This window comes from Mustela putorius, unplaced genomic scaffold (assembly GCF_011764305.1).
Source record: "Mustela putorius furo isolate JIRA1106 unplaced genomic scaffold, ASM1176430v1.1 tig00003859_pilon_pilon_pilon, whole genome shotgun sequence".
Lineage (NCBI taxonomy): Eukaryota > Metazoa > Chordata > Mammalia > Carnivora > Mustelidae > Mustela > Mustela putorius.
The window spans coordinates 1,215,813-1,233,706 of record NW_025422011.1 but is presented as its reverse complement, the minus strand read 5'-3'; the positions used below and the strand labels follow the sequence as shown (position 1 = coordinate 1,233,706).

The window sequence follows — 17,894 nt, the reverse complement described above, 5'->3', positions numbered from 1 at the left end:
TTCTGATGCTCACCCTGTACACAACTCTGTAAGAAATACATGTTCACATGGACAGAGACAGAATGAGTTTGCAGTTCAAGTCAGGTACATCTGGAGGGTTAGGGACATTTTCTTTTTGCCTTCTATGAAGATTCCTTCATGCTGTTCCCAGCTTATCCGTGTGATTCTCGGGGACATCCCTCAGAAGGGGCTGTGCTTCCTGACAGATGTGGGGGACTTCTACTCCCTCTCCATCCCCCACTCCTTCCCAGTTCCTGATGTGACCACAGGAGAGCCCTTGTCCCCTGTATCCTGTGATCCTTCAGCTCCTGGGCAGGTATGAGAGAGGGACTGGTGCTCAGAAAGCTGGGATAAAGCACTAGAGGGAGAACAGGTTGTGTCTCCAGACAGAGATACTATGTCTGTGTGCCTCTTGCCTTCTTCTTCTGGCTAAGGAGAAGGACTGACTCTAGTTTCTCCAGAGAGAAACGGCTTCGGATCCCACAGATGCCCCAGCTGGGAGGGTGTGGGGAGGAGAAGGAGGAAGAGGAGTGCTGTTTTCTCAAAGGGGAGCAGCAGGAAGCTGCAAGGATGTTTGCCCAGTACATTCATTCGTTTACCTCCCAGCAGTTGGGGAGGCCAGGTGTGGAAATGACTAGGACCCAGGGACCAGCCCAGGGGAAGGGAGTTGTGGGGGCTAAGCCAGGCCCAGAGCCTGGCTTCTCCAGAGCTAAATAGGGAAACAGAGAACCACCACAACCACCACTATCCCAGCCTTGGGGGATTAGGGAGATTAGAGAAGTATGTGCATTTGGGTGTTCCTATGTCTGTGTGTGGGCCTTTAACAGCCCCTAAAAGGGGAGGGGTGTGTGTGTGTGTGTGTGTGTGTGTGTGTGTGTGTTTCTCTTTAAATTCTCACCATCAGGAAAGAAGACCCAAGGGCCAAGGCACTCTGGTCTCAGAGTAGAATCCCCTAGAAAAGAACTAATGGAGAAGCTAAAATCTCAGGGCTCCAACTCAGGAAGAGAGATCTCCCCAGATACCTAGTCCTCCTCCAAAACACTGAGTTTGTTTGGGGTAGGGGTCTTTTGTTTTGTTTTTGCTTCCCCCACTGGGATACAAGCTCCTTGAAGGCAGGAGTCTGTCTTGTTCCCTTGTGCTATCCCCAGTGCCCAGCACAGTGCTTGGCAAAAAGGAGGCCTCAACTGAGGATGGCTAAATGAGGGAAAGGGGGCTCACCCCAGACCTCACATATTTTTAGGGAGGAGGAACAAGGGTGCTTAAGCCGCCAGCCATCAGGATCCTGCAAGCCATACTCTGAGGTTCGAGAAGGGATCTCCATGATTCCCAATGAGTTGTCATTGCCTTGAGTCATCCCCATCCTATGGCACAGACCCCCAGGGCCCCTGGACAAGGATAATGTAAATTAGCTGACCCACAGCAGATGTGAACTTGTGGCTTAGGTCTCATCTTTGAACATTAGCCCTAGGCCTTCCATCTTCTCCAGTTTTCTCTTGTTCAGGTTGCCTGGGACTCCTGGATCTATACTTACCCAGCTTCAAAGGAAGTCTCTTCTAGTCCTGCCTTAGGGCTGTTGCATATGCTGTTTCTGACATCTAGAACACTTCCCCTCCGGTTCTCTCCATCCCGTTCTCTTTAGTCCAGATGCCAACTCTTTGGAGCAGCCTCCTGACTACCTCAAGTGACCCCTGACCCCCTCTCATTTTCTGGGTCAGCCCTTGAGGCCTTCATGGCCCTCATCCCAGTGTACAGCTATGTTGCTGGCTTACTGTCCATCTCCTCCACTGAGGAAGCAAGTTCCATGAGAACAGAGACCCTGTCAGTTCTAGGGTTTATGGCTAGGTCATAAACCTAGCCCAGTGCTCTGGTACAAAATAAGGGCTTAATATAGTCAAACTCCATCATAAGACAAGAAGCCAAGTCCAAATTTTTCAGTCATGCAAAATGCGGAGTTACGTTATTTCAGGAGCAATGAAAAGCAACGTTCTTCTGTTGGTCTGTACTATGACAAAAAGCCCAAAAGTCAAGATCATGGAACCTGACCACATGCAGCAGACCAAACTGAGAAAGCTCCGGAGGAGCATGGGACAGTCACTTCTTTACCAACCGGCCCACCCCGAGATAAGGGTTTTGCCCACCATCACTTGAGGTGGGCTCCAGGCAGAGGAAAGAGACAAGTTTGGGTTGCCTTGTAGTGGATTTTGCTCCATTTCAAGGATTTACTGTATTTGTAGAGAAAATTACTTCAGACTAGAGCAGTCCCTGGAAGGGAATAGGAGAATGTTTTTTTAAAAGACAGGCCTGAGTGTTCCAGAAGTGTATTGCTAATTCCAGAAGGGGCCCCAGAGTTCTCAGGGTCCTGGCCTGGTTAGCCTGGAAGGTCATTGGGATGCTGGACCCCACAAAAAATGCTGCCTGTACCCCAAACTACAGTGGGGTCCCTCTGGCTTCCCTGGACCAGCTGGGGCTTCGCTTGGTTGTTCTTCAATCCATGCGTCCAGTCTTTTAACAAATGGGCACAGAAGGAGCCCTTTGCTGGTCATTGTGTATAGCGACCTCCAGCAACTGACAGGCAAGTGAGAGAGGGGGTGGGGGCAGACACAGTAGCAGCACCACGGGTGCAGGGATGGTGCAGAGCAGGGCGGGCCCCCCAGGAGGAGCATCCAGCTGAGATCGAGGTCACGGCAGGTTTCTTAGAGGAGGGGACCTGGCACACTCTCTCCATCATGGCCCCATCCCTCTTGGCAAAGAACTTGCTGGAAGGCACTGTCTCTTTTATTGAGCCTATAGAGGTATCCTTGTCCCCTGTGCAGATAAGAAAGCCAAGGGTGGAAAGGAGCCAGGGGTCCCATGGAATGAGTCAAGCTGGGGAGAGAACCGTCAACTCACTCTTTCTTTCTCTCAATTTCTCTCTCTCATTCTCTCTCTCTCTCTCTCTCTCTCGTTCTGGTTTGCACTTTGCTCTCTAGGCCACGGGAAGTTTGGGCTGTCTGATATGAGAGGGACCCCGCCTTCATTCTCTCCCACTGTCAACCTCAGGGAACCACGGATGCCTGGAGCATTAGGGGCAGTGCCAGCAGCTCGCCTGGCCAGTGAGAGCCAAGCAGAGGCCCCACAACCCATCCCATGCCCTGTCCTCAGATTCGCTTGGGCATGCTGCTCCCCGGGCCACCTGGGAACTAGGACCTTTGCTCTCTGTAGCTCCCAGGACTCCCCAGGAGGATCTATTTATGTCTGGCTGGCCTGCCTGCTGTGCCAGGAGAGGACAAAGGACAGCCCCACCTTGTGTCTTCCCCGCCCCATACCATGTGCCTCCTGCAAATCCTGGTCCAGAGGCCCTCCTGGAGCACCCTCTCTGGGACCTGGCTTGCCCCTGAACCTCCCTCAAGAAACCAGCTCCAGATGCTGGAGAACAAGCTGTTCTTCTGGAAGTCTCTGCGCTCCAGGGGGCAGGATGGAGGAGGAAGATTTGGGTGGAGTGAAGTCAAGACCATGAGCATTGCTCTGGCTGGAACACTGTGTAACCCCCTCAAGCAGACGAGGGGAAGTCAGAATAAGTAGCAGGACCCTTGACCAGGATGGGCAAGAAGAAGGTAAGGGTGGGGGTGTCTGGTTCAGAAGAGGCTGGGAGGCACAAGAGATGGTCTAGAACTCTGACTATCACAGAAAATATGTCCAAGGGATCAATTTCCTTGGAATGTCAGAGAGTCTGATCTCCATGACCTGGACATACCATGTCACTAGCAAAGTCAGCTTGACAACTGGGGCAATTATGGGCTTCCCTGCTGCCGACTTCGCCATGCCTCCTCTCCCAAGTCTCCTGGGACAGAGCCCTCACCGCAGCTTCCTTGGCCCTTGGCCCTTGGTTCTTGGCCCAGGAGCCATTTCACCCATCCCAGAGAGGCTGACACATCTGGGCTGGGCTGTGTGGTCCAGTAGAACAGCTGGACAGCAGCAGCTGTCCCCCTTTTCCCCTTCCAAAAGAAAAACAAAAATGAAAGCAGCAGAGGAGTAAGGCAGGCTCTTCAGGCCCTCCTGGAGAGCCGGGAGGAGGTTTTAAAGCAGTCACTGAGGGGAACTGCTTCAGAGGCGGGGAGGCCCAAGCCCTTTCCCAAGCGTGCCCCTCTGCCTGGGCCATCCTCACCTCTCCTAAACTCACTGTGTGACCTTGGACAAATCACTTCCCCTCTCTGGGCCCTGGCTGCATCATTGCTGAACTAGATAGAGAGTTCTTTGAGAGCAGGAACATCAGACGATTTTTTTTTTTTTAAGATTTTTATTTATTTGTTAGAGAGAGAGATACAGAGCACAAGCACAGGCAGACAGAGTGGCAGGCTAGAGGCAGAGGGAGAAGCAGGCTCCCCGCCGAGCAAGGAGCCCGATGTGGGACTCGATCCCAGGACGCTGGGATCATGACCTGAGCCGAAGGCAGCGGCTTAACCAACTGAGCCACCCAGGTGTCCCCAGACTATTATTTTTATCTGTTGCCCAGTTATAGCTATAGGGACTGAGTGCTGAGGAAATGCTTATTTATTGGATGGATGGATGGATGGATGGATGGATGGATGGATGGAAGGAAAGCAAGGAAGGAGTGGGGAGAGGTGATGGATGGATAGATGGGTAGATGAACAGACAGTGGAAGAAAGGACACTTCCACACTTCCAGCTTTAATGATACCTTTTGTTAAAGTGGACTTTATTTTTTATGGACATAGTGATTATTAACCTAAATTCCACATCTACCTTTCACTTTACCATAGTAGCCTTTTCTGTCATAAAAGAATATAGGTAAGGCATGCATATGAATTGTAAAGGATAATAAAATAGATATGAGTGTACTCACTACCCCTGTTAAAGAACTGAGCCCAGGGGCGCCTGGGTGGCTCAGTGGTTTAAGCCTCTGCCTTCAGCTCAGGTCATGATCTCAGGGTCCTGGGATCGAGCCCCACATCGGGCTCTCTGCTCAGCGGGGAGCCTACTTCCCCCTCTCTCTCTGCCTGCCTCTCTGCCTACTTGTGATCTCTGTCTATCAAATAAATAAATAAAAATCTTAAAAAAAAAAAAAAAAGAACTGAGCCCAGCTCTGAGTATCTGGGTCTCTCAAAGCTGCCTGAGTTTGGGGGAGAGGTGTTCTAGGGACCCTGAGTCCACTCCATTCTGGGCAGATTCTGAACAGGAATGTCCTGGGACCTGGTACCTACTCCCAGACCCAACCTGACCAGACAGCAAGCCCACAGGTCAGATAGCTAATACCTCAAAAACACAGGGGTCCTGAGCCATCCTGAGATGGGGTGGGTGGCCGTGAATGATCTCCTTTAATGGCTCAGACCTGGGAGCAAATCTTGGCTTTCACCATTTGTCATCTCTGTGAACTTGGGCAGCTGCTGGAACCTCTCCCAGCTGATTTTCTTCATCCATTAAGTATGACCATAGGCCATGGGGTTCTTCGGAGGATTCTGTTAGATAAGGCCTAGCACAGCGCCTGGCACATAGTAAGGCCTCCATAAATTGTAGTTGTTGCCACTGATTTTATTCTGATTGTTGTTGTCATGACCTGAAAGGGAGGTCCCAGCATTGGTTAGTCCTCAGAGGAAGGTCCCACCTTCTCCATCCCTGTGGTGAGCCCTGGTTGTAGGAATTTTATTTCCCTTATCTGTCTGACCTCTTGGGAGCTGGAGGGCTCTTTTGAGTAAAGACAGAAGATGCCAGACCCCCTTTGCAAAGCTCTTTCTGGGCTTAGCCAGGGATGAACTACATTGGGACCCCAAGTGAGGACCCAGTGCATGGAATTTGGGGGCATAGTTTGTACCTGGCTTTGTACTTGGAGTTGGGACAGGGCAGCAGAAAATCAACGATTCCTTGAACAACCAGCATTGTCATGTTTGTTTAAGAGCACGAACTCTGCAATCAGAGCTTGGGTTCAAATCCTGATTCAGTCTCTTGCTAATTGAATGAACCTGGGGAAACTACTTAACTTCTCTGTGCCTCAGTTTTCTCAACTTTAAATGAGGATACTACCTTATCTTCTGAAAATTAAATGAGATACTACATGGAAGGAGCTACAACAGTGCCAGGGACATAGATATTAGCTGCTATTATTATTATTATTATTATTATTATTATTATTATTGTTTTCATTATTAGGCATACTATATGCTAGGCCCTGAGTGAGGCCCAATAGAGAGTTCAAGGATGAACTCCATCCTGCATCCTACCCTCAAGGAGGTATGAGTTCAGAAGGAGAGATGGGTCCCATTGTGCCTACTTAGAGTTCAGGACATGATACTAACCAGTGACTCAACAATCTATAAGTGCTGTAGCGGTTCAAGAGGGGCATCAGGAGGTACGGTGGGTGACCAAGGAGGGCTTCTTAGTGGAAGTGGCATTTTAATTGGGCCTTAGGGGATGATAGGAGTTGGAATAAGGAAATAAAGTGCAAAGGTATTCCAGACACTAGGAATGGTATAAGCAAAGGCCCTGGGGCACTGAAGCTCAAAGCAGTTTCAAGGAGCTGGGAGTGGTCATCCAACTAGGATAGAGGGAAGAGAAGGAGGAGGGTCTCCAACTACAGTGCTGAGTTGAGACACATGAATAACAGAGCTTCGATGCCATGCTTAGGAGATAGGAGTTTTTCAGTAGGGAGGAGGGAGCCAAAGATAGTTCTGAGCCGGACAAAGTGGTGGTCCCAGTGACTCTGAACTGTATCAGTGCTAGGAGTTTAGGGTCCATTAGGAATCTTCTGTCAGCCTGTCTGGATGCTGAGGGACCCTCACCAAAGGGTGAGAGGATTGTGTCTGGAGTCCGGAGCAGCCTGAGGCTGTAGCCAAGCCCAGGTCCCTTCTCTTCTCTGACTTCCACCCTGTGCCCTGATGTGACTCTCACACTGGGCTGGAGTACCAGTTCTCATCAGGCTCTTTCATCTGCAGCCCTTGGGCCAGGCTGACCTGGAGAGGCCCAAGGCAACTCCACCCTTGCAAGGAAACAGAATTCGCGCTGCAGGGCCCAGAGCTCCAGCCTGAACCATGTCCTTCCTCCTGGCCCGGCCCCGGGCCCTAAAGGGTTCCTCCACCCCTCCAACAGCTCAGGACCCTCCACTCTCAGCCCTACAGGGACATGTAGGGCGCTGGGGGTCTAGAAGGATCTGAGCCCTCCTTCTGAGGCCATCCCAGTCTGGCACCCTCACCTCCTTGGCCCTCCCAGCCATCAGCTAAGACAAGATGCCCAGAGCCCCTTTCATCATCCTCCCGGAGAAGAGGCCCAGCCCTGCCCTCTGCTGCCCCACGGCCTTCACCCCTTCCTCTCCCAGAGCTGCAAATCAGTTCCACATTTGGGATCTGGCATGCACTATCTGCTCAGAACTTTCCCCTCCCAGTTAGCTCAGGCTCCCATCTCCCCCCACCCCACATGGTCAGCCCATGGGGTCTGCAGAAGGGGAAGGGCTCCTGCCTTCCGTGACCTCTTCAGAGGTCTGAGAGGGAGCTAGACTGTGGCAAGGCACCAGAGGGACCACTGACAGGAGGCCCTCCCGGAGAGAGATGAAAGAGAGAGGGTAGAGGGGGTGGGGCCGAGACAGAGCTTGAGCAAAGCATATGAGGGGATGAGGGGTTGGGGGTGGTGAGGGAAGGAGCGAGGTAGTTCCCAGCTCAGCACATTCCTGAGACATCTGGACGCGCTGGAAGGGCCCCAGCTGGCCCGCATGGCTGTGGCTCCAGCTTCTTTGCTCTGTGATGTCAGGACCCAGCACTCCCCCTCCTCTCTGAGTCCCACTGGCCTGAGGTCCACCTTGGGGCTGAGTGTTGGGGTCTCCTCGCCAGACCCCTCACCCTCATTGAGCAAGAATGAGGCTGCTGAGGCCCCGGAGGAAACGCCTGCCCCAGAGGAGGGCCTGGGCATGGCGGTAGGAGCCCCACACCAAAGGCCCAGGGGTTTGCCTGTGCAACGGACTCCAGGAGATTCCTCTCGGAGGCTGATGCCAGGCCCTCTCTTCTCCTTGGAAGGGAGATACAGAGGAAAGGCTCTGGAAATGGCTGCTTACCTCAAGCTGTGTGATGCTGAGCAACTCCACTGTCTTCCTTGGCTCTCCATTCTTTTCTCTGTAATAATAATAATAATAATAATAACAACAGCAGCAGCAGCTCCGTGTCAGTGAGACCCTTCCACACATCCTGCATTGTGTCCCAAACTTTACAAATGTCATCATTTATTGAAGCCTCGTGGCACCCTAGTAGTTAGAGATCAGTACCCCTAGTTTAGAGCTGGGACTGGGGCCCAGAGAGGTTAAGAAAGTTGCCCAAGGCTACACAGTAAGTAACAGCCAGAATTAGAACTGGATCGGTCTGCCTCCCTTGCTCTTAACCATTGAACTCCACTGCCTCTGTGAATAAGAGGGGACGGACCTAACGATGCCAGAATTCTTTTTAGCTCAAAAATGGTGATGATTTTTTTTGGCGATCGTGGGGCTCTTCAAGAAGGGCAGGGGCAGGCATTAGTCACACACTGGGTGGGGGAAGGAGAACAGAGGCAGCTGGCTTTGAAGCATCTGATGGGTCGGGAGTCTTTGGAGCTCCCCTCCCTTGGAGTCCCAGAGAGGCCCAAACCCTCGAGGCTAGAGCCAGAGCCCGATCCCCAGCCGAACCCAGGGGTCCCGCACCTTCCCTGAAGGCAAGGAGTAAATAAGGAGAGAGAATGCAGCGTCTTCCAAAAATAAAACCTGAGGACAACTCAGACAGGCCGGGACAGCTGAGGAAGCCAGGGGCCGAACGCTGAGTGCACTGGAGAGAGGGAAGAGGCCAAGGGAGTTCCAGCCAGAGCCGGGTGGCAGGCTCCAACTGAGAAGGGCCTTCCAGCTGGCCAGGGGCCGGGAGAGCAGCTTGGCTGGGTGGCCACGGGGCTCTGTTGACACTCTCGGGCCTAGTCAAACCCTGAGGGCAGCTCCTACAGCACCAAACAGGGGACTCTGGTCCCTGAGAACTGGTCTGTCTGGGGCTTAAGAACAATAGGGCCTTGGGAAAGAACCACCTGGGTACCACAGGCCCCACTAGGGAGGAGCTGAGGGAAGGAAGCCAGGAGCATGGAAACTCTGCCTGCAGCGGGAGTAAGCTGGCATGGAAACGGAATTCAGGCCAGTCATTCCTGGAGGCTCAGCTGCAGAAGAAAGGCCTCAGTCCATTAACTCACTGGCACATTCCTTCATTCACCCATTCGTTCAGTCCATCAGGCAGTCACTCAGCAAACAGCTGAGCACCTAGCATGTGCTGGGACCAGCGCTGGGCTTCAGAGACACACATGAGAACTGGTCACAGCAGACATAGAGGCGATGTGGCTGGATCATCTCAAGCTATACTAAGACACTAGGAAACTATCCTAAAGCCAGTAAGAAGCCATCGATAGATACCGAGGAGGAAAGTCACATAGTCATATTGTGTTAGGAGGTACCTCTTAATGGAAGGTAGAGAATGTTCTGGAGACTGATCAGAGTTCAAGCCTGAGACTTACCTTCCTCAGTGGGGTGTATTCATACTGCTAGTCAGAAAGTCTTTTGTGAGCAGGAGCTGGACTTTGTTCATCTGTATATACACAGGCCTGGGCACATAGTAGGTGCTTAGTAAATCCTGAAGGAATATATAAGTCATGAATAAATGGATGTGATTAGATGTCCTTATTCTCCAGAGGCCCCCAGTGCCAGCACTGGCACTGAGTCTCCAGTGTCCTGAGCTGTTCCACAGGGATCCTCTGGCCACCGCGTACGGACCAACATCTCCAGCAGCCAGACCGTGGGCTGCTGCGCCCTCAGTGGTGCCAGTCACAGCTAATCCCAGCCCTGGGCGGCGGCACTTGCTGCCACCGCTTCCTCCTGCCCAGACAGTACCTGGCACTAACCCCAGGGCTGGGCCACAGCACATGGGCCGCCTGGTTGGAAGGTGCCAGGGGCTGGCCAGGAACCTGCAGGCCAGCTCTCTCTGCTTTCCTGAGGGGTCTGTGGCCTGGCCAGGGAAGGGTTACCTGTGTCAGGGGAGGGGAGCAGAGAGCCACACCAGCAGGGGGCTATAGGGGAGAATGAGAACACACGCTCTCCCCAGACCCTGCTGTGTGTGCGGGAAGCAGCCAATGGTGGGCTCTCCCTTCCTCTCTCCAGCACAAGCACGGAAAGGCTCAATCCCTGTGGCATGCCCTCCTCCAGTCCCAGCCCTCACTGTCCCAGCCCCAGGCGAGCCTGGGACTCCCAATGCTGCCTCGCTGGGGGTCATATGACTCAGGCGTGTGGGTTGGCGCAGTCAGCCTCTAGTTCTGTGGTGGTGTGACATGTTGTGTGTGTTCAAGTGAGAGGGTGCGGGGCCGTGCCTGACCATCTCGGGGGTGGCTGCGCGCATGTGCGTGTCTACAGGAGAATGTGTGTCCGTCTGATCACCCCTGGGGAGTGTGTCCTTGATGGGGCTGTGTTGGTGCCTGCCGGTGTCAGCCTCGGGGAACCCCTGAGTGTGTGTGTGCCAGGCTGGATGTGGGATGTGTCCAAGGATGCGGATCTTCCGTTGTGTGGTATCAGAAAAGTGGTGTTTCCCTGTGTAAGAAGGAACCTCACAGCCCACGTCGGTAGAGCACATGCACATGTATGCACACACATACACACACAGAGAAGCTTTTCTGCTTACTTGGACTTGGGCTCTGTGGTGAATAGTTCGGTAGGGGGAAAATATGAAACCTCAGCAGCCGCCTTCCCTGGGCCTGTGGGGAACGGGGGATGAGAGTGAGGTTGGAGGTTGGAACAATGTGTCCCCCTCCTTAACCCCCATGCCTTTGCCAGGAAGACTCAGGGACCAGCTCCAGGGACTGGAGAACTGGCTCCACCCCTTCCCAGTCCCCAGGGAGGCCAGGACAGAGGAAAAGAGCCCAATCTCTGAAGACTTGTTCGCCTCACGCTTTTTCTGTCTACCACCCCTGCCTCAGTAGGAACATGGTGTATAACAGATAGGGGAAACTGAGGCCTGTCAAGGAGATATCACCTGCCCCTGCCCAGGTCTGCCCTGGAGCACAGCTGGATCTTGAACTGGGGAATCCCAAGTCTGGGTCCAGGGTCTTTTCCCCTTCACGGGAGGACCTTTGATTCTGGCTCTGGGAAGGGGCCCCCAAATGCCCGGATGGTGATGCTTAAGGACTGGGAGGGCCTGACAACCAGATACCCGGGGCCCACCTCCTCTCCCCTAAGTCCCTCCCTGGTCTTTCTTGAGCCTACCCCTCTCCCCACCACATACACACACACACACACACACACATACACACTCAGGGCACAGCACTGACTCAGACTGGTGGCCCTTCAGCTTGAAATGGGGTCGATTTTCTAGTGACCACGAGGCAAGTAACCGTCCCGGAATGTATGGGTCAGTATGGTGGGGGGGGGGGTGCCTGCGGGGGAGGGAAGGGGGAAATGTGAGAGGACTCTCCTCCCATCTCTCCCCAGAGCTAACTCTCGGAAGGAATGTCCGGGCTCGGGATTCCCCCCCACTCCTTATCCCACAGCTCAGGCTGGACCCACTCTGGTCTCCTCCCTCCTTCCCCCAAGCACCGACGGAATCAGCGCGGGCGAGGGGAGAGGCAGAAGTCAGGGACCCGGGTGCATGAGCCGTGGGTCTAGGGGCGGAGGGAAGGGGGCGCTCTGAGGCTGCCCCAGGATGGGGCAAGAACCTTCTCCCGCACACCGTCTGGGCAGACCGCTGGACTCCCGGAGCTTTCCCCTCTCTGCCTTGACCCCAGTGAAGAAATTACAGGAGGGGTACTGAGAGGAGCTACAGTTGGTCCTGTTACCGCCCCAAGAGCGTTCCCACTCCCCGCAAGGCCAAGGACCCGCCGCCCCGTCAGTGCGCCCAGTGGTAGGGCTGCTCGAAGACGGACGGAGGGAGCTGAGCTGGAAGAGCCGTGCAGGGACTTAAGAATTGCGGCTCGACCTCCCCTGCGAGCCGGGGACGTCTGGCGAGACCCTCCCTTTCCACTTCCCCCCTCCTGCTGGGGGGTCGTGCCACTTATAAGGGTCTTGGGACTGCGTGGGGCTGCCGGCCTCCTGAAGCTCGCAGGGGCCGTCAGCGCCTCTGCCCCAAGCGCAGAGAAGCACGCGCGGTCGGACCTGGCGCTCCAGGCCCTTCCCACGCCCCGGCGGTCTGCGAAGCGCGGAATCCTCCTTCGCTCGCTCCCCGCCGCCGGCTTTCCGCAGCCTCCTCCCATTGGCCAGGAGCTCCGCTGGACCCACCAATAAGCAGGCCGGACTCCGGCGCCGGGCGGTCCCACAGCGCGCGGGCGTTAACCTCTGGCGGGCGACTTGTGACTGGCGGGACCCCGTGTTTCTTTACATTCAAAGGGCAGGCGGCTGAGACCCGGCTACCGCTGCGGGTGTCGCCGGGAGTGGTGTGCGCGGAGATGCAAGCAGGACAGTCCGAGACTTCTCCGACAGAGAGAGAGAGGGAAGCCGGGGCTAACTGCGCCTGGCCTCCGAGAAGGAGCTTATATTGGCAGGACTGTAGGAAAAAGTCTTTAACGAGGAGGGAAACAAATCATAATATTTCCTTCTCTGGCTTCCCATCCCGGTTGCCTGGCAAGGCACCCCAGAACGCTCACCACCCCCATAGAACCCTATCCCCCTCTGAACGTTGACCCATGACCACCTGCCATTTACAGATTTAACACCCCCCATGACCCCCTGCCATTTACAGATTTAACACCCCCTCTCCCCCCACCCCGAATAATTTCCTTCGGATAGTCTTGAAGAAATATCAGCTTTTAGCGTGCGAACTGGGGGTAGCGCTGGGTGTGGTTGGGGGTTTAGGTGAAACGCGGGCATGCTGGAGCTGAGGAGGCCCGAGATCCCCGGAGTGGCAAGGTTGGGGGAGGGTGGGTACCGTGGAAGAAGTGCGAGGACAAGGAGAAGGTGATTCCCATTCCTGTGCAGCCTTGGAGCTGCAGAGAACCCCTCCCTCACCACGACCAACTCACTGTGTTACCCTGGGTAGGTGGCCTTCCCTCTCTGGACCTCAGTTTCTTCATTAGGAAATGGGATGGGAGTGGGGAGTGAGGACCGTCGGTTTTCTCCGGTACCTTCTGTCTCTAATGTGATGATACAAACCAGCCATAACTGGGCTGCTTTGAAAAGTCAGGCACCAGGTAGAAACAAGGCTACAAAGTTCTCCGAAGGGAGTCCCTTCTGGTATGTTCCCTTGAGTAGGAGATTGGCCTCGAGGTAATGAGACATGCCCACCATGACCGCCGGTGGTGCGACCAGCACACAAGGAAGCCCTGCGCAAAGAGGATGTGTTTTCTGAATGTCCTCCCCCTCCCCCCCACACCCTGTCTGCCCCTTGGCCGCCCTCCCCTTACACTTGGCTCCCACCCTCTGGAAGCTCCATCTTGCTGGGCCGTGGCTGCTGTTTCCAGCAGGTGGGGGCTGCTCACAAAACGGGGCCAGCTGAGCTCCCTGAGCAGGATCTGCGGGCACCCTGAAAGGGGTCTCTGAGAAGGGCCTGTTTCATCTGCCTGGAGTTAAGGCCTTCAGGGACCCCCAGCCCAGACTGAAGGAAGCATTTCTCCTCTCCCAGGCCCCAGGAAAAGGCTTGGCAAACCCTTATCTCCTGAGAAGCAGCTGCTGGAGGAATACCTTAGCGGCTGACTCATTGCCCTCCCTTCCTGACCACCCCCTCCCACTGTACCCCACACCATGCCTCTGAGAGACCCCGAGAGAAAGGGCAGGGGCAAAGCGCCCCCAGCTGGGCTGGCCCAGTCCTGCAGAGGGTCTAGCTCGCATAGTCACTGTCCTGGGGCGGGCTGGGGCTGGGGTGGGGGGGAGTACCTTGTAAATGGTCTTAGTGCGGGATCAGTTATTCTCAGAGATGTGTTTACTACTAGTATCTCCTCGTACTGCCTCACGCCAGGCGCTGATGATCAATTGACATACTGATGGCATTGCCTTCTGGGGTTCAAGGCCATATCCCTCCACCAGCAGTTCCCACCGGCCAGGTGCTGGGATCCAGCAGATGAACGAGATACAGACTCCGTCTCAGGGAATTTTCAGGCTGGCAAACAGGCAATTTGTGAACAGAGCAATGTCTGCTACAGTTGGGGAAGGACTGGACAATGAGGGATTGTGGACACTTCCTGTTGTACTTGGCTTCCCTGGGCCTCAGTTTCCCTCTCTGTCAAATGCAGATATGCAACTTCCTTATCCCATTGGGTGATTATGAGGATTAACTAAAATCATGCATATGAAAGCACTTTGGAAGGTTAAAATCATGGTAAAAATGGAGAGTAGATGATAAGTCCTGGCAAACTGGGAGAAGGGGAGAGAGAACCTGCGTTGATGGGTTTCTGCATTTATTTTGTCCTTGATTCTTTGATCATTCTTCAGCTCAGCTCAGGCTCAGACTGGCTTTTGGCAGCTGCTATTTTCATACTAATAATGGCTACCAACCACTGAGTAGTCACTACACACTAGGCACCATTCTGCTACGTGCATTAATGTGTGTGTGTTCTGTGTGTAAGGGGTATACGTACTTTACTCATTTTACCCTCATAATCCTATAAGGTGAATATTAAGCACCTCACAAATATTTGCTCTTCATGACAACATTATGATGTAGGCACTATTATTTCCCCTTTGCAGATAGGGAAACTGAGGCACAGAGAAGTGAAATATTCTCAAGCTTATTCTCAGAGGGCTTCTCTGTTCACCCCTTCAGGACTGGGGCAGGCTTTGAGTATTCCATGCCACAAAGGGCCAATGGATCCAGACCTCAAGCCACCACCACAGAAGCCAGTCATTAACCCCTCACCAGGCTGGACTCCAGGACCTGAAGCAATCCCCCTCCCACCGCCTCTTTCACCCCACCAGCAAATGTACTCAGTCAGTAAATAATGAACAGCAGTAGTGTTTCCTTGCATGTTTATAATTCTTTAAGAGAGAAAAAAATAAGCACCTACTACATACCAGGCACAGGGTGTTTTATTAATAATAAGAGGTAATGTTTGTTGAGTACTTATTATGTACTCAGGGCCATCGTCACAACAATTCTGACAGAATCTGTTATCATCCTCACCATACGAAAGAGGAAATGAAGCAAAGAGACATTAGTTAACTTACCCAAGATCTCAGAGATGAGATCTTTTTCATTTCTAAGAAATGTATTTTACTTCATTACACACACACACACACACACAACTGGGACAAGAACCTCACCAGGTATTTTAGCTCCCTACATGAAGTGCAGTCTGGTATTTTCTACTCTTCTTTCTGTTTTATTTTTTCTTAAATCCTGGTTGTGACCTACTAGATTGATTTCACAACCCGTTCATGAGTCCCTGAGCCACAGTTTCATCAACACTGAGTCATAGCCACAAGTATCCAGGCCAGGATTCGAACCCATATAACATGGCTTTGGAGCCTAATCTCCTGGCATAAAGTACGTCTGGAAGAGCAGAGTCTGGAGGCATAAGGACAGATGTGGACTGTGCTAATGAGGGGAGGAGAAGCCTTGATAATCCCCCACCTTGCACTCCAGTGAAAGATACCAAAGACACCAACACATCTCTGGGATGCAGACTTGCTGGTGTAGACACACCCTCTTTATTTAGTCTTCCCATGAAGTAGGGTGGATGGAGAATCAGTCTGAGTGACTGAACCAAGGTCCCGGAGCCAGAACTGAGAGCCTGGTATCCTGTCACCTGGTCCAGGGATGCTACTGCGCCCTCTCCTTAAGGATAATGACAGTGAGGCAGGAGATGGCAAGCGGGGGTGGAGGGAGAGGTAGTGGTGACAGCGGTGATGGTCATGACAGAACCCATAATAGTTGTCCTGGGTACTTGGGTAGTGGGGAGGGTGGTGGCGTTACTGATGGCAGGAAGAATAATGGGGAGGTTGCAGTGACAGTGGCAGTGGTGGCAGGTTTGGGAGCCCCACTACAACAGCATGTGTGCCCCCATTTCAAGCAAAGCTGACTGCCCCCTCCCCCTCCTCCTTCCCCAGCACTTCCCGGAGCACCTGGACCACTTTGCAGAAAACATGGAGGACTTCTCCAACGACCTGTTCAGCAGTTTCTTTGATGATCCCGTGCTGGACGAGAAGAGCCCTCTACTGGACATGGAACTGGACTCCCCCACCCCAGGCATCCAGGCTGAGCACAGCTACTCCCTGAGCGGTGACTCGGCACCTCAGAGCCCCCTCGTGCCCATCAAGATGGAGGACACCACCCAAGGTAAGAAAGGGTAGCAGAACCCAGGGACAGCCCAGACCCCAGGACCCCCAGGAGGATTTGATATGAGAGAGAACAAGAAGGCAGGGGGCCGCACTCCTCTGAGAGGTGTTTGTGGGTGACTCCTCCGGGAAGCCCCTGGGCATCTCAGCCTGCAGTGCCCTTCTCTGCTCCCTTGAAAGCTTCCTCCCCCACCCCCCACCCCCCCAGAAAAATGAGGCTTCAGGAAAGTTCTTCAGGAGAATTTTACCATGTTCACACACACGGTAAAATGCTTGGTAGGGACATGGGAGCAAGCAAGCCCCCCACCCTTGCCACCATGGCATCCTCCAGCCTCAAGGGCCTGTGCACGGGGTACAGGGTGTGGACCAATCTGGTTCCACTGTGCATTCGGATGCTTCTCCCAGCAGCCATGTGATCTTGAGCAAGTTGCTTTATCTCCCTGGGCCTGTTTTCTCAGTTATAAAATGAAGATAATAAATGTGTCATAGGAATTCTGGCCAGGATTTTTAAATCTGTACATAAAATACCCAGTTGAGTGCCCAGTGCATAATATATAAAAAGAATTATTGGCTATTTTCACTGTGAGTGTTAAAGTCTTGTTAATACTTTAGCGGCTGGCCCAGGGACCAGTGTTTTTAATTCCGCTTTCTCTTCTGAGGACAGTGGTCTTGAATGAGTTTCTTAATATTCTCATCTATTAAATGGGAAGAATAATAATGCCTGCCGCATAGGAATATCGGGAGGGATAAAAGAATTCAGAAGTAGTGAGGCCTGAGAGTCTCACTCAGCTCAAGAAGTGTGTGCTGCTTCTGAGGGTCTTTGAGATCCCCCCAGGGGCAGAGATGGGACTCTGCATCCCTACCCTGCTCACCTCTGTGGGGGCAGGGACACCGCCTGGGGTTCAGATGGCTTAAGGGCTGGGGCTACAGAGGTCTTAGCATCCCTGCATGCCCTGGCCTCTCCGGGAAGCTTCTGGAAATCGCATCAGCAGGTCCTCAGACCCCACCCTGGGGAGGGGCAGCGTGTGGGGTGGACCTCCTCCCATGGCAGGTTCTCCATCCACCCCCACTAGGCCAGCCCAGGCTGGCCACCCCAAGTCTATTTTTAGAGCAATTTGTCTGTGGGCCCTTTGCAGGGGTAGCTTCCCGGAGGCCGGACAGCTGGCCCTGTAATTTGGGAAGATTGTGGGTGTTCCTGGAGCCCTGGGGCAGGCTGTGGCCCAGAGCTGGGGCACTCAGGCTCCCAGCAGGGTGGGGCCTCATCTCTGAGGTAGGACCAGGCACCACTGACCCCCTCTCTCTACCCACAGCAGGCCCCAAAGGCCAGAGTACCCTGGTCCTTCCCTTGCATCCCGGCTCCCCAGACCCCCACCTCATGTCACCACTGCCGGGGGCTCACAGGGCTGACTTGGAGTGCAGGACTATAGGCACTACTCAGGAAAAGGGGTGATGCCTGCCAGCCCTGTGGCCCAGGTGAGGCCAGGAGCTCCACTAAGAGGGCAGGAAGTGGATGTCCCCTAGGAAACCTGCACATCACACCTCACCACCCACATGCCCTCCCCACCCCTACCTCCTCACCACCCCCACCTCCTCACTACCCCCCCAGCCCATCAGCAGGTCCTGTGGATTCTCCCTAAACTTGTCTCCAGTATGTCCCTTCCCCTCCATCC

The 17,894-nt window shown here is 53.7% G+C and overlaps 1 protein-coding gene and 1 long non-coding RNA gene across 3 annotated transcripts in view; one reads left to right on the top strand and one right to left on the bottom strand.

The window, feature by feature from the left end:
* Positions 1-17,894, top strand: part of CREB3L1 (cAMP responsive element binding protein 3 like 1) — a 34,871-nt gene that overhangs the window by 2,991 nt on the left and 13,986 nt on the right. For both annotated transcript variants that reach the window (XM_045065962.1, XM_004763149.3), the window contains exon 2: positions 15,997-16,225. In XM_045065962.1, the coding sequence (XP_044921897.1) occupies positions 15,997-16,225 (229 nt within the window). The remainder of the gene's footprint in view (positions 1-15,996; positions 16,226-17,894) is intronic.
* On the bottom strand, positions 5,096-11,378 carry LOC106006889. The gene is made up of 5 exons (XR_001181212.2): positions 11,295-11,378; positions 10,649-10,721; positions 9,495-9,610; positions 8,035-8,092; positions 5,096-5,553 (listed from the first exon to the last, which is right to left on the bottom strand). It is a non-coding gene; the product is annotated as an uncharacterized LOC106006889 (long non-coding RNA).